This window comes from Berghia stephanieae, chromosome 13 (genome assembly GCF_034508935.2).
Source record: "Berghia stephanieae isolate SIO BIC M18660-M18661 chromosome 13, UCSD_Bste_1.3, whole genome shotgun sequence".
NCBI classification, from domain to species: Eukaryota; Metazoa; Mollusca; class Gastropoda; order Nudibranchia; family Aeolidiidae; genus Berghia; species Berghia stephanieae.
Window position 1 is genome coordinate 39216259 of NC_088372.1, and position 15000 is coordinate 39231258.

At 37.5% G+C, this 15000-nt stretch overlaps 1 protein-coding gene across 7 annotated transcripts in view; it reads right to left on the reverse strand.

Annotated features, from left to right (window-relative positions):
* LOC144958485 (uncharacterized) overlaps positions 1-15000 on the reverse strand; it is a 188261-nt gene that overhangs the window by 77727 nt on the left and 95534 nt on the right. For 6 of the 7 annotated variants that reach the window (XM_078890471.1, XM_078890469.1, XM_078890468.1 and 3 more), the window contains one exon: positions 1-48. This exon is cut by the window's left edge and continues 130 nt beyond it. In XM_078890471.1, the coding sequence (XP_078746597.1) occupies positions 1-35 (35 nt within the window). In that variant the 5' untranslated portion in view covers positions 36-48. Of the gene's footprint in view, positions 49-7502; positions 7785-15000 lie in introns of all 7 variants that reach the window. The other variant, XM_078890467.1, reaches the window with a different exon arrangement.

Here is a 15000-nt window from a genome sequence, read left to right on the forward strand (position 1 = left end):
TCCAGAAAGTAATCGTCCTCGTCATCCGTCTCCATCCTGCTACGACCCCTGGGAACAAATTATATCATTATTCATTCTGATTCCAAACTCATTGGAAGAGTGTGTATGTTAAAAAAGTGATCTTTTATATGTTACAATATCCACAAGAGAAGAAGGCACTAATAATAAATGACCTGAGTTTGATACGATTTTTTTTTCTGGATTCGTGGATAGCTCATACGGTAGAGTCACGCTCTCACCCGCCAGGCTGAGTTGTCGTACCAATAAGGTCGCAAATTCAAACCCCCATCACCGCCACAAAAAATGTTTATTCTCTATTGTCTTCTGGCACTTTTCTACTCACTTCATCTCTTGTTAATATCCACAAGACGTTCTCGAGACGCTTTAGAAAGGGTCACCGGCCAACAGCAAAATATAACTTGTCGCACGAAAAATGACATGACGCCTGTTAAGCGATAGTACCATTTTATTTTCCGACGGTGATAACGTTGTCTCTGTCAGAATAAATTGTAATAACGCATAACAGGCGTCATGTCACATTCTACATGTTACGTGATGCTGTTGGTTATGGACCTTTTGTAAAGCACGTTTAGTAGACATTGCGCTATATAAAAGCTCAAAGTATATATATATATATATATATATATATATATATATATATATATATATATATATATATATATATATAAATCCAAGATTCAGCATCAAAACCACCTGATGTTATATCCTATTTTGAGTCGATCGGTCCCAAATGACGTACCAGAGTGTTCATCGCGTTCCCCCAATTCGTATGGATGGTGCAAAGTAGTCTTTCAGAGCCTTTAGGCTCATGGAGCCGGAGTTTATCCCGGTAACTCTAGCGTGAAACGGACAATAGCAATTTCTTGCTACCCTTTTGATAGGACGCAAGTCTATCGTGAAGTACTTTCCGTCAGAACAAACAGACCGGCCACCCAATCACTGTTTGATGGACAGGGGGCCAGAAAAAAATAATCTCAACTTTACGCAGGATCGAACTCGGTCCCTTTTAGTGTGAATCGACAGCGCTACCAACTGAGCTATCGGGAACCCCCATACAATGTGTAAACGCCTTCCAAATTATCATGTCTACTGTAATGAGATTGTTATTTGGTTTGTCTACCAGTGGTAGACCACAGAACTCTAAATAAGGGACAACGTTGACGTCACTCAGCTCATTAACAGTATTTTTAGACAGCTTGTTTGTGATTTGTTTCTCACTAAATTATATAAATTAGTCGGTAAACATTAAAATTTTCACAAGGTTTACCGTAATGAGATGGTGTAAGCGCCGTGCAAATGATCATGTCTACCGTAATGAGATTGTTATTTGATTTGCCTACCAATGGTAGACCATAGAACTCTATAAAAGATTGGATGAAACTGGTCGTCACTCAATATGTATATAGATGGTGTTAACGCTCTGTAAATAGGGTTCAATAGTCTGATGTCACGTCCGCCGAGCAACCAGCAGATTGGTTCTAAACAAAGAAAATCGATACTTTTTATTATTCATGCTGGCTAGAACGTTTTCACATGTGATCAGAATGTGTAAAAGTCAAAACATGATCAGATTTATAACATTTTTCTCCTCTGGATATACTTTTATGCTTATCTTGGAAGTATTTCATAAGGGCGTCCGCCATTGTTCCGATAGTTTCCATACGTCATTACGAGGAAATTGACGTCACGACTGTTGAACTCCATTACCCGTAGTTAATCGTAATGAAACTGTTAATTGATTTGCTTACCAGTGGCAGACGATGGAAGTCTGGACAAGAAAGGACATGATACTTTTTGGACCGATGGATCACACGTAACGTGACGTATCAGGGCGTTCATCGCGTTCCTTATATATATAATTATGTACACATGGTGAGACAGCTGTGTCAATGATTGGCCCGTCGTAATGAAAGTGTTATTTGATTTGCTTACCACTGGTAGACCATAGAACTCTATAAAAGGATGGACGAAACTAATGACAATTCCCAGTGGGCCAAATGAACGACCGACTTTTTTGCCGTGATCTGAACAATAACATTTTTAAAATTTTGACCAGAAAACAACGCCATTCAAATATTCAGTTAAGATGACCCTCATCTTGTTTTCTTTTGTTTTTAACTTTTAAACCTGGGACTTCTCAGGGAAATCTTGTGTTCGAGAGTTGTTTTTGACACGTTGAAGGTCATATGTTAATAGATGGATATTTGAATGAGGTGTTTGTTTAGATTTCTGGGCAAAATATTTATAATGTGTTTGGTTATATTTCCAGAGTCCATCCTTAATGATGTGAAATGAATTCTTGTCTGGATGCAGTATAATAATTCAAGAATTGGTCGTTGAACTCTTGAATAACAATGATATGACCGATCGTCTTCAGAACTGTAATCTGGAGGTCTAAGGTTCGAACCCAAGTCGAGACGAGCAGATTTTTTTGGGAATGAATTGTTCTTGTATGTGCGGCTATGTGGTCTAGTGGTATGACACTCGCTTTCGGATCGGAAGGTCCTGGGTTCGAGCCTCGCTCGGCGCATAGTTGAGTCCTTGGAAAAGACTATTTACTCACATTCTCTCATCGTACTCAGGTGTAAAATGAGTACCTGACCGTTAACAGAGTTGTCTTTGTCCGAAAAATTGTAATATCGCCTAACAGACGTCATGTCTCGTCCTACATGTTAAATGTTACTGTTGACCAGGGACCCCTTGTAAAGCGCATTGATCACGTTAAGTGGATATAGCGCTATATAAATGCTCAATTTTTTTTTGTATCTTTCTCTTTATGGCACTATATTTCGCACACATTTTTTTTGTATCTTTCTCTTTATGGCACTATATTTCGCACACATTTATTTTGTATCTTTCTCTTTATGGCACTATATTTCGCACACATTTATTTTGTATCTTTCTCTTTATGGCACTATATTTCGCACACATTTTTTTTTTGGATCTTTCTCTTTATGGCACTATATTTCGCACACATTTATTTTGTATCTTTCTCTTTATGGCACTATATTTCGCACACATTTATTTTGTATCTTTCTCTTTATGGCACTATATTTCGCACACATTTATTTTGTATCTTTCTCTTTATGGCACTATATTTCACACACATTTTTTTTGTATCTTTCTCTTTATGGCACTATATTTCGCACACATTTTTTTGTATCTTTCTCTTTATGGCACTATATTTCGCACACATTTTTTTTGTATCTTTCTCTTTATGGCACTATATTTTGCACACATTTATTTTGTATCTTTCTCTTTATGGCACTATATTTCGCACACATTTTTTTTGTATCTTTCTCTTTATGGCACTATATTTCGCACACATTTTTTTTGTATCTTTCTCTTTATGGCACTATATTTCGCACACATTTATTTTGTATCTTTCTCTTTATGGCACTATATTTCGCACACATTTTTTTTTGTATCTTTCTCTTTATGGCACTATATTTTGCACACATTTTTTTGTATCTTTCTCTTTATGGCACTATATTTGGCACACATTTATTTTGTATCTTTCTCTTTATGGCACTATATTTTGCACACATTTTTTTTGTATCTTTCTCTTTATGGCACTATATTTCGCACACATTTTTTTTGTATCTTTCTCTTTATGGCACTATATTTCGCACACATTTTTTTTTGTATCTTTCTCTTTATGGCACTATATTTCGCACACATTTTTTTTGTATCTTTCTCTTTATGGCACTATATTTCGCACACATTTTTTTTGTATCTTTCTCTTTAGGGCACTATATTTCGCACACATTTTTTTGTATATTTCTCTTTATGGCACTATATTTCGCACACATTTATTTTGTATCTTTCTCTTTATGGCACTGTATTTCGCACACATTTTTTTTGTATCTTTCTCTTTATGGCACTATATTTCGCACACATTTTTTTTGTATCTTTCTCTTTATGGCACTATATTTCGCACACATTTTTTTTGTATCTTTCTCTTTATGGCACTATATTTCGCACACATTTTTTTTGTATCTTTCTCTTTATGGCACTATATTTCGCACACATTATTTTGTATCTTTCTCTTTATGGCACTATATTTCGCACACATTTTTTTGTATCTTTCTCTTTATGGCACTATATTTCGCACACATTTTTTTTGTATCTTTCTCTTTATGGCACTATATTTCGCACACATTTTTTTTGTATCTTTCTCTTTATGGCACTATATTTCGCATACATTTTTTTTGTATCTTTCTCTTTATGGCACTATATTTCGCACACATTTTTTTTGTATCTTTCTCTTTATGGCACTATATTTCGCACACATTTTTTTTGTATCTTTCTCTTTATAGCACTATATTTCGCACACATTTTTTTTGTATCTTTCTCTTTATGGCACTATATTTCGCACACATTTTTTTTGTATCTTTTTCTTTAGGGCACTATATTTCGCACACATTTTTTTTGTATATTTCTCTTTATGGCACTATATTTCGCACACATTTTTTTTTGTATCTTTCTCTTTATGGCACTATATTTCGCACACATTTATTTTGTATCTTTCTCTTTATGGCACTATATTTCGCACACATTTATTTTGTATCTTTCTCTTTATGGCACTATATTTCGCACACATTTTTATTGTATCTTTCTCTTTATGGCACTATATTTCGCACACATTTTTTTGGTATCTTTCTCTTTATGGCACTATATTTCGCACACATTTTTTTTGTATCTTTCTCTTTATGGCACTATATTTCGCATACATTTTTTTTTTGTATCTTTCTCTTTATGGCACTATATTTCGCACACATTTATTTTGTATCTTTCTCTTTATGGCACTATATTTCGCACACATTTTTTTGTATCTTTCTCTTTATGGCACTATATTTCGCACACATTTTTTTTGTATCTTTCTCTTTATGGCACTATATTTCGCACACATTTATTTTGTATCTTTCTCTTTATGGCACTATATTTCGCACACATTTATTTTGTATCTTTCTCTTTATGGCACTATATTTCGCACACATTTATTTTGTATCTTTCTCTTTATGGCACTATATTTCGCACACATTTTTTTTCCAGATGTTTTATACATCGATACATCAAAATAAATCCAGACAGACAGACAGACGGCCGTGTATATTTAAACTTGAGATTTTATATAGCGCAATATCCACTAAACGTGCTCAAAGTGCTTTACAAGGGGTCCCTGGCCAACAGCAACACGTAACATTTAGAACGGGACATGACGCCTGTTAGCCAATATTACAAATTTTTGTTTGGAAAAAGACAACGCTGTTAACGGCCAGGTACTCATTTTACACCTGAGTACGGTGAGAGAATGTGAGTAAAGAGCCTTCTCCAAGGACTCAACTATGCGCCGAACGCGAGGCTCGAACCCACGACCTTCCGATCCGAAAGCGAGTGTCATACCACATAGCCGCAAGTATATTATTACTATGTTATGCAATCCGGGTGGTTTAGGGTCGGCTCTTTGTAAATCACATTAAATGGACATTGAGCTATATATGCGTTCATTCATTTGAAATAGGCCAACTTCATTTGTCTTCCAGTTTCTGTGTACTGAATAATGTGTTTCCATCAAAATGTTGTTCTTCAAGCATTAACGGATCGAAACTAATGATTTGTCTGACTCCGCCTAAAGTCAATCATCTCTCCGGCAAACAAAATTATAACGTCTGCCATAAACTAATTAACTATTTATTCCGTTCATCGACCTTCCTTTTTTGGAAGCTATGTCTGAAGAATACCGTTGGTAAAGCGCCTAAAGGCATTGCTCTCTCCACTAAGCAATATCAAAGCGTCTGCCATTAACTAATGTATGTATTACGTTCATCAACATTTTTGAGAGACATTTTATCTGTAGAATGCAGAGTTGTTGAAGCACTAACTGCCCTCGTAGTGCGGCTATGTGGTCTAGTGGTATGACACTCGTTTTCGGATCGGAAGGTCCTGGGTTCGAGCCTCGTGCTCGTCGCATAGTTGAGTCCTTGGAAAAGGCTCTTTACTCACATTCTCTCACCGTACTCAGGTGTAAAATGAGTACCTGGCCGTTAACAGCGTTGTCTTTGTCCGAAAAATTGTAATATCGCCTAACAGGCGTCATGTCCCGTCCTACATGTTAAATGTTGCTGTTGACCAGGGACCCCTTGTAAAGCGCTTTGAGCATATTTAGTGGATATTGCGCTATATAAAGCTCAATTTTATTTATTTATTATTTAAAAGACCAGTTTCGATCACGGATTACTTCGAGGTTTTCATTTTCTGACTTTCCTATCAGTGACTTTCCTATCAGTGACTTTCCTGTCAGTGACTTTCCTATCAGTGACTTTCCTATCAGTGACTCACTCATCCGTGATTGTCGTTTAACTTTCAGTCTGTTAGATCGGACAGTTCCTGGTCGTAGGCTTGTTTTATTTAAAACGATCTTTGGTGGGAGGTAAGGGGGGGGGGGAGTTTATTCTATATTTTCGTAGAAGGTTATCGTCATGCGCGGCAGATTCTAATGGTGTTCACACGACTATGTTATGACGATCGACCCAATCAGCAGCAGCTTCTAATGGTGTTCACACTACTATGTTATGACGATCTACCCAATCAGCAAATTTTTAACCACACTCGTGCACCGTCGCAAACCCACCCGGAAGATTCGTCACACCACACCGTTCACCTAGATGCTCTGCAGTTTCGGGCTCGTTACCACATATTGGACAGGTGGAAAGTCCTCACTGATGAAGCTGGCGTTTCTATCGCGTTAAACAGATAACAGCAATTGCATGATTCTCTTAAGATCGACGTGCACATTGGTGCAGGTCTGATGACTTACTTTGACTTAATCCTCTTCCCTCCTTGTGGAACACAGGGTCTCTACGAGCGTCCGCCATCTATTTCTGATCTTTACCATCTTCTTGATACCTCCCGGGTGAGGCCTGCCATTTTCAGTTCGTCTGACAGCAAGTGCCTCAATGTCTATTCCGCACACCCCACGTTTCGTGTCCCTTGGGGATTCATTCAAGGGACCGGCGCTGGTCTGATATCCAAACTCAATTATAGGCTTGTTTCAACATTGTTGTAAATGACAATATCATGTATTTCTATGACAACAATGAGACCATGACAATTTGGGTTATCAGACCTGCAAATAAGTACTCGTCGACGCTGTCTATCGCAATATACTCTCCGCCAGATCTAACAGATCCAGCTACCCAATTACTCTGGGGTGACAGCCCTTGGGGAGGAGGGGGGGGGGGGGGGTAGGCAAAAATCGACTTAACCCGGAATCGATACCAATCCCGTATATTGTTTATCGAATAACCTATGACCGGATCTCTATAGCATGTATCTATTTAATCCAATTTTTAAAAAACCCGACCAAGGTCCCAAAACAACCAATTACACGAACAATTGTGTATGGCGTGTTTGCATTTTAGTCATGTGTTCTATCCAGCTGATCTCAACCAATTTGTTAATATATTTGTTCAACTTACACGCAGCAGTTTAGTTTCATGCATGAATTCCTGAGGCCAATGGCTGCTGATAATGTTCCTGCCTCTTTATACTCCTGGATTGAAGGGGTTCCACGAATAAATATCTATGTTTCACGTCGTGTATGTTATATCATCACCATGAGTTTAGAAATCAATAATCCGTTCTTGTTCCACGAGCGTGGATGAAATGAGATTTCAGTGCTATTTGATATCCGAGCGAATTCACAGATTCCTAATAGATTTGAAGAAGGCTTTTCAATTAGCCCTGTTATCTTTAAGTAACTTTATAAAGATGATCAAATATTAACGATGATAATAATGAGAGTAGACGTGGTAGTTGTTGTAATAGTTGTAGATGTGGTAGGAGTAATAATGATATTTATATAATGGTGGTGGTGGTAGTAGTAGTAGTAGTAGTAGTAGTAGTAGTAGTAGTAGTAGTAGTAGTAGTAGTAGTAGTAGTAGTAGTAGTAGTAGTATAGTAGTATGTAGTTAGTAGTAGTAGTTAGTTAGTATAGTAGTAGTAGTAGTAGTAGTAGTATGTAGTAGTAGTAGTTAGTAGTAGTAGTAGTAGTCGTAGTAGTAGTAGTAGTGTAGTAGTAGTAGTGTAGTGTAGTAGTAGGTAGTAGTAGTAGTAGTAGTATAGTAGTAGTAGTAGTAGTAGTAGTATTATAGTAGTAGTAGTAGTAGTAGTAGTAGTAGTAGTTAGTAGTTAGTAGTAGTAGTAGTAGTAGTAGTATAGTAGTAGTAGTAGTAGTAGTAGTAGTAGTAGTAGTAGTAGTAGTAGTAGTAGTAGTATAGTAGTAGTAGTAGTAGTAGTAAGTAGTAGTAGTAGTATAGTAGTAGTAGTAGTAGTAGTGTAGTAGTAGTAGTAGTAGTAGTAGTAGTGAGAAGTAGAGATGTAGTTGATGGATATGATGTTATGTATGTAGTGTGATGATGATGATGATGTGTGTGATGATAGATATGTGATGATGATGATGATGTGATGATGATGGTGATGTGATGATGATGATGATGATTGATGTTGATGATGAATATAATGATGATGATGTGATGTCACTGATGTTCAGTGCTATGATTTTGATTGTGAGACGATTATGGCTAATTTTTTGAATTGATTTAACTATCTTTCTATTTTGCCCGTCACTGTTTCATTCACGTCTTCTTTGATTTTGACTTTTGAAACAAATAGATGGACAGACTTGTTTGAAAAGTGAAATCACAAAATTTATTTCTTAGGGGAAAAAACGTTTCACGTGAACTTCATCAATTTTTGAACTTCCTTGTCATTCCTTGATAGAACAAATGTCAATAAATGAACGTCTGACATGTGAAATGTCAAGAATTGACAAAATGTCTTTATTGCGTGCCAGGAATTCAAACACCAGGACGAGCATCCACTATTTTGTTTTAGTTTTTGTAGTGTTTTGTTTTGTAGGTTTGTTTGTTTTTCTTGTTGTTTTTTTTCCCTTCTTCTATTTTATGGGGGTGGGGGGAGGGGGGGGGGCAGGGGGTTGTCTATTTTTGTTGTTTTTTTTTCTTTGTAGGTTGAGTTGTGTTTGTGTTTTTGTTTTGTTTTTTTGAAATATATTTTGTCTTTTCTTGTTTGTTTTTTTAATTGTTATTATTTTATTTTTTTTTGTTTAATTTTGATTTGTTATTTTTTTGTTTTTTTTTTAGCTGTTCCATTTTTGTTTTCCTTCTGTTTTTTGTTTATAATTTTATTGCTATTGTTTTCGAATGTGGAATATATTGACTTCCGTTTGGGGGGAAAAAATAAACCATTCTATATCAAATTATGTAGATCTATTGTCACACGAATTTCTATGTTTTTATAAAAACTTCCATGAAACAATTTATTTCTCGTCCTAGTTATCTCCCGTGCATTCTATAGACAATAATATCAAATGTCAATCAATAGAGTCCTGTCTAACATGCAAAATGTCAAGATTCATCAATGGATTTATGGCGTGTCAAGAAATCAAATTACCAACCAACGTTATCTGCCATTGTTGGGGGTTTGTTCTTCTTCTTCTCTCTCTCTCTCTCTCTCTCTCTCTCTCTCTCTCTCTCTCTTTCTCTCTCTCTATCTCTCTCTATCTATCTATCTATCTATCTATCTATCTCCTCTCTCCTCTCTTTCTTTCTCTCTCTCTCCCTTTCTCTCTCTCTCCCTCTCTCTCTCTCTCTCTCTCTGTGCCTCTCTTCCCTCATGCTCCCTCTCTCTCTCTCTCTCTCTCTCTCTCTCTCTCCCTTTCTCTCTCCCTCTCTCTCTCTCTGCCTCTCTTCCCTCCTCACGCTCTCTCTCTCTCTTTCTCTCTCTCTCTCTCTCTCTCTCTCTCTCTCTCTCTCTTATAATATCTCCACATTTCATGTTGGAATTCGAGATGATTTGATTACATTTGGGGATGAACATAAAATGTTGCATGGGTTATTTTGTTACACCCAAGAGTGATAGAATTGATCCCTTTAGAGGCTGCGTCCGACTTTAGTCAGAAATATGATCGGGAATGGAGAAAAAAAAACAACAAAATAAACTCGAGCTATTAGATAGCGCAATATCCTCTAAACGTGTTCAAAGCGCTTTACAAATGGTCCCTGACTAACAGAAAAAGTAACATGTCGAACGAGCCATGACGCCTATTAGGTGATATTACAACTTTTTTCCGACAAAGACAATGCTATTAACGACCAGGTATTCATTTCCCACCTGAGTACGGTGAGAAAATGTGAGCAAAGAACCTTTTCCAAGGACTCAACGGTGCGCCGAGCGAGGCTCGATCTCAGGACCTTCCGAGCCGAAAACATGTGTCATACCACATAGCCCCACGTGAGGTGCCCGATGCCAATAGAGATTAAAACTATCGCGGTGTCAGAACCAAACTTGGGATCTAACAACACGGCACCCCCCCCCCCCCCCCCCCCGCCTGGCTGTCGCACTAGCGACTGAACCATCAGCCACACAGCCAGGCGGAGGGTGCCGTGTCGGTTGGATCTCAAGTTAGGCTCTGACACCGCGATAATTTTATTATCCGTTTTCATCTGGCATTTCTTCATACACCATTGATACAAGTGCCCGCTCCACATTTTTTCTAAATTTTATTCGACTTTAATGTAAGCTTAATTCATAGTTAACGTTTTTACAACAAAATTTTGGTCAGGAAAATCGTTCTTCAAATATCGATCGATTAAAATTATCCTTATCTTGCTAAAAAGTCTCAACCTGGGACTTCACAGAGGAAACTTTTGGATAACGCTAATCTCTCGCAAAGTACTTTCCGCCTGACCTAACAGACCCAGCTACACAATCACTTCTGGGTGGACAAGGGTGGCGGGGGGGGGGGTCAAAAATCTCAGTAGACAAGAGAGGGGAGATGGAGGGGGAAAATCTGTTACCAGCAGACAAAGAGGGTTGAGTTTTCAACGAAATCCAATGTCAACGTTAACGGGTTAATAAAAGTTTGTATGGTTGATTGAGTTACAGCCTGGGAGAGAATGATGGAAATGATAAAAATATATGAAAGGCAATAAATTAGAGACATAATGATGTTATGTGCTGAGTTGTTTGAAGTGGGAGGAGGAGGAGAAAGGGGGGAAGGAGGAAGATGAGGAGGAGGATGAGATGGAGGGAAAAGAGGAGAAGGAGGAAGATGAAGATGAGAAGAAAAAAGAAGAAGGAGGAGGAGGAGGAGGATGAGGAGGAGGAGGAGAAAGAGGAGAAGAAGGAGAACAAGGAAGAAGAAGAAGAGGAGGATAGAGAGGAGAAGGAATAGGATGAGGAGGAATATGAGAGGCAGGGATATCAGTTTTTTCCATTTTTATGCAAAGCTACTATAACTGAATTGGATGGGATGTTTTGTCAGACGGTTTGCCTGCATCACAAAGTACATCCATTGACGACGAGAGGACGAGGACAAAGACACAATTTGAGTGGCAAAGTTTATTCCCAAATATCTAACAGACCAAGCTAGCCAAGCTAGCCATCACATAGATGGACACAAAGAGATGTCAAAGAAAAAGAAGTTTTAAAAGTTCAGCTTTTATATCCATTAAACGTGCTCAAAACGCTTTACAAAGGGTCACTGACCAACTGCAACACGCAACACAAAGATCGAGACACGACGCCTGTTAGGCCGATTTTACAATTTTTCTCCGACAGAGACAACGCTGTTAACGGCCAGGTACTCATTTTACACGATGAGAGAATCTGAGTATAGTCTTTTCCGAGAACATAACTATGCGCCGAGCCAGGCTCGAACCCAGGATCGACCTCCCAATCCGAAAGCGAGTGTCATACCACTAGACCACATAGCCGCATCATCGACTCAACTCGGAATCAGGATAGTTCTCTCTACTTGGATCTTCTTCTTCGACTACTTCTATCTCAACAAGTAGGCCTACATCACTATAAAATCAAAAAAAAAATTTTAAAAATAACGATAATTATTGAAATGCAAGCTTCAATTTATTAAAAAGGAAGACAGATACTGTGTTGACGTTTCAAATTTCCCCTTTATCAACAAAACACGATAAATGAAAGTTTTTCATTCATCGTGTTTATTGATAAAAGGGAAATCCGAAACGTCCGCAGTATCTGTCTTCCTTTAATAAATTGAAGCTTAAATGTCAATAGTTATCGTTATTCTTTCCTTCGAGCTTCAAGCAGCAACCGTTTTCATTTTAAAATCAAAAGAAAGTTGGCTTTGATTCAATCCAGCCCATACTGTTACAAATTCAATACTGAAGGTGGTCGCAACATAATTTGTGTGGTGTGCGATGATATTCGTTTATTTCTCTGTATCACAATCATAGCCTTCAACAGGCGTGACGTCACTTCCCTCATAATAACGCATAGTAATTTAGTAACTGGTTCTAAATTATCGGAACAATGGCTGACGCCCTTATGAAATACTTCTCCGACAAGCATTAAAGTGTATCCAGAGGAGATAAACATAAATCTGATCATGTTTTGACTTTCATACATTCTGATCACATGACTTGTGAAAAAGTTCTAGCCTGCATGAAGAATAAAAGTACCGATTTTCTTTGTTTAGAACCAAGCTACTCGTTTCTGGGCGGACGTGACATCAGACTATTGAATCCCATTATCTCCTAGTAAGATAGACCTAGACATATTTTGTACTTGGAAATAGAAAAGGACTGGACGTGAGCATTCAATCCAGACTGGGGTCTCCCATAGCACCGCTCATTGTTCTTTTCTGTGCTCCTTGGCTGGAATATTTTCACGGAGAAGACATTCAACCTTACACAGCTCGATGGGATAAGATCAACGTACACACGTTATTTATAGGTCTGATCAAGGAATATAGGCATGTTTTAACCATTTAATTGTACTCTGAATAGACACGTAATTAGAAAATTTGGCCAGAAACTCCTGCTTCAAATATCGATCGATTTAATAGACCTTGGCAAACATTCTCAAACCTGGGACTTCCAAAAAAAATACTTGTCAAAACCAAGGATTGTAAAGTCTGTCTCTACCTTGATATCAAAATACAATAAACGTAAATATACAAATTTGGCATTATATTAATTTCTGTCAGTATTTTTATACAACTGGTTTGGCTTGTTTTAACCAAAACTATCCAACAACCTTGTTAAAATTGTAAACGATAAAGACAGAGGGAAAGACTGAATATGGTCACGACACAAACGATCGTCAGAGAATAGGACTTGACAATACAATGTCAAAACGGGGAGAATAAAAATTCTTTTGTGGAACGTGGGGCGGATGCATGCACCGGAAGTTGCAGGGAAAGAAGAATCGGGGGGAGGAAATTGGAAACTTTAAATCATCTTTTGACCATAAAGGATGCCATCCTCTTATCGTTGCTTTACATTGTGTTGGTTTTTTTTCTAGATAAAAACATGGGAATGGATAGGATGAGATAAGCAGATAGATAGATAGATAGATAGGTAGGTTGATAGATAAATGGATGGAAAGATAAATAGATGGAAAGATAGATAGATGAAAAGATAGATGGAAAGATAAATGGAAAGATAGATGGATGGAAAGATAGATGGAAAGATAAATGGAAAGATAGATGGATGGAGAGATAGATAAATGGAAAGATAGATGGAAAGATAGATAGAGGAAAAAATATATAGATGGAAAGATAGATAGATGGAAAAATAGATTGATGGAAAAATAGATTGATGGAAAAATATATAGATGGGAAGATAGATAGATGGAAAGATAGATGGAAAGATAGATGGATGGAAAGATAGATGGATGGAAAGATAGATGGATGGAAAGATAGATGGATGGAAAGATAGATAGATGGAAAGATAGATGGAAAGATAGATGGATGGAAAGATAGATAGATGGAAAGATAGATGGATGGAAAGATAGATGGATGGAAAGATAGATGGATGGAAAGATAGATAGATGGAAAGATAGATGGAAAGATAGATAAATGTGATCAATATGCATAAAAGCCAAAACATGATAACATTTATAATGTCTGTCTCCTCTGGATACACTTTTATGCTCGTCGAAGTATTTCATAAGGGCCTCCGCCATTGTTCCGATAGTTTAGAACCAGTTACTAAGTTACTATTATGCGCCATTACGAGAGAAGTGACGTCATGACTGTTGAACCCTATTTCCAAGATTGATTAAACTCATCGAAAATATAATCGAGAAGACAACAAAAAAACCCCAGGTTGCTGCTGGTTGCTGCTGGTTGCTGCTGGTTGCTGCTGGTTGCTGTGTTTGCGATTTGATTTGTTGACAAGCGACACATCAATTGACACAGACACAGAAACTCTTGACATTTTCTCCCTTGTTGACAAGAAATCTGTTTACATTTGACACAATATTACATGACAAGGCAATGGGGGCGGGGGGCATTGGGCGGGGGAGTATAGATAGGGACAAAATGAAATATTTTGAGCAGTAATCGAAGGAACGAATTTGACGTCTCTCAGCTCTTAGTTATTGTTTTTAGCCAGCCATTTTTATGAGTAGTTCTCACTAAATTATATATTAATCAGACTGTAAAAATGAGGGTTTTTTTTTAACTAAACGCAAAACCAATAGTAGGGACAAAGTTGACGTCACTCAACTATCGATTAATTATTGTTTTATATATCAATCAAACGTTTAACGTTACACATAATTTTGTGTGTTGATACGTTATATTTCCGACTGGCTGATGTTGTGAGTATTTTACCTAAACACATGGCATCCGTAGGCCCGGTTTCTCAGTGTTGTGGCTTCTTGGCGTCTATCTGCTGTGCTATCTGTGATTCAATCATAGAAATCATCAAGCTCGCCCTTTCAAACGTGGCCTTCGTAAAGTTATAGCCTGACACTGACCAAAAAATGACGTCAAAATGCCAGTCTTTTGCCACAAAAGAAAACAAATCGTGAGTTGTATTCAATAGTTCAACCAATGGGGCCACTTGTTTCCATGATCTCTACTAACGACAACTCACTAGGCGGTGCAAAAACCAAATAATGACGTCAAAC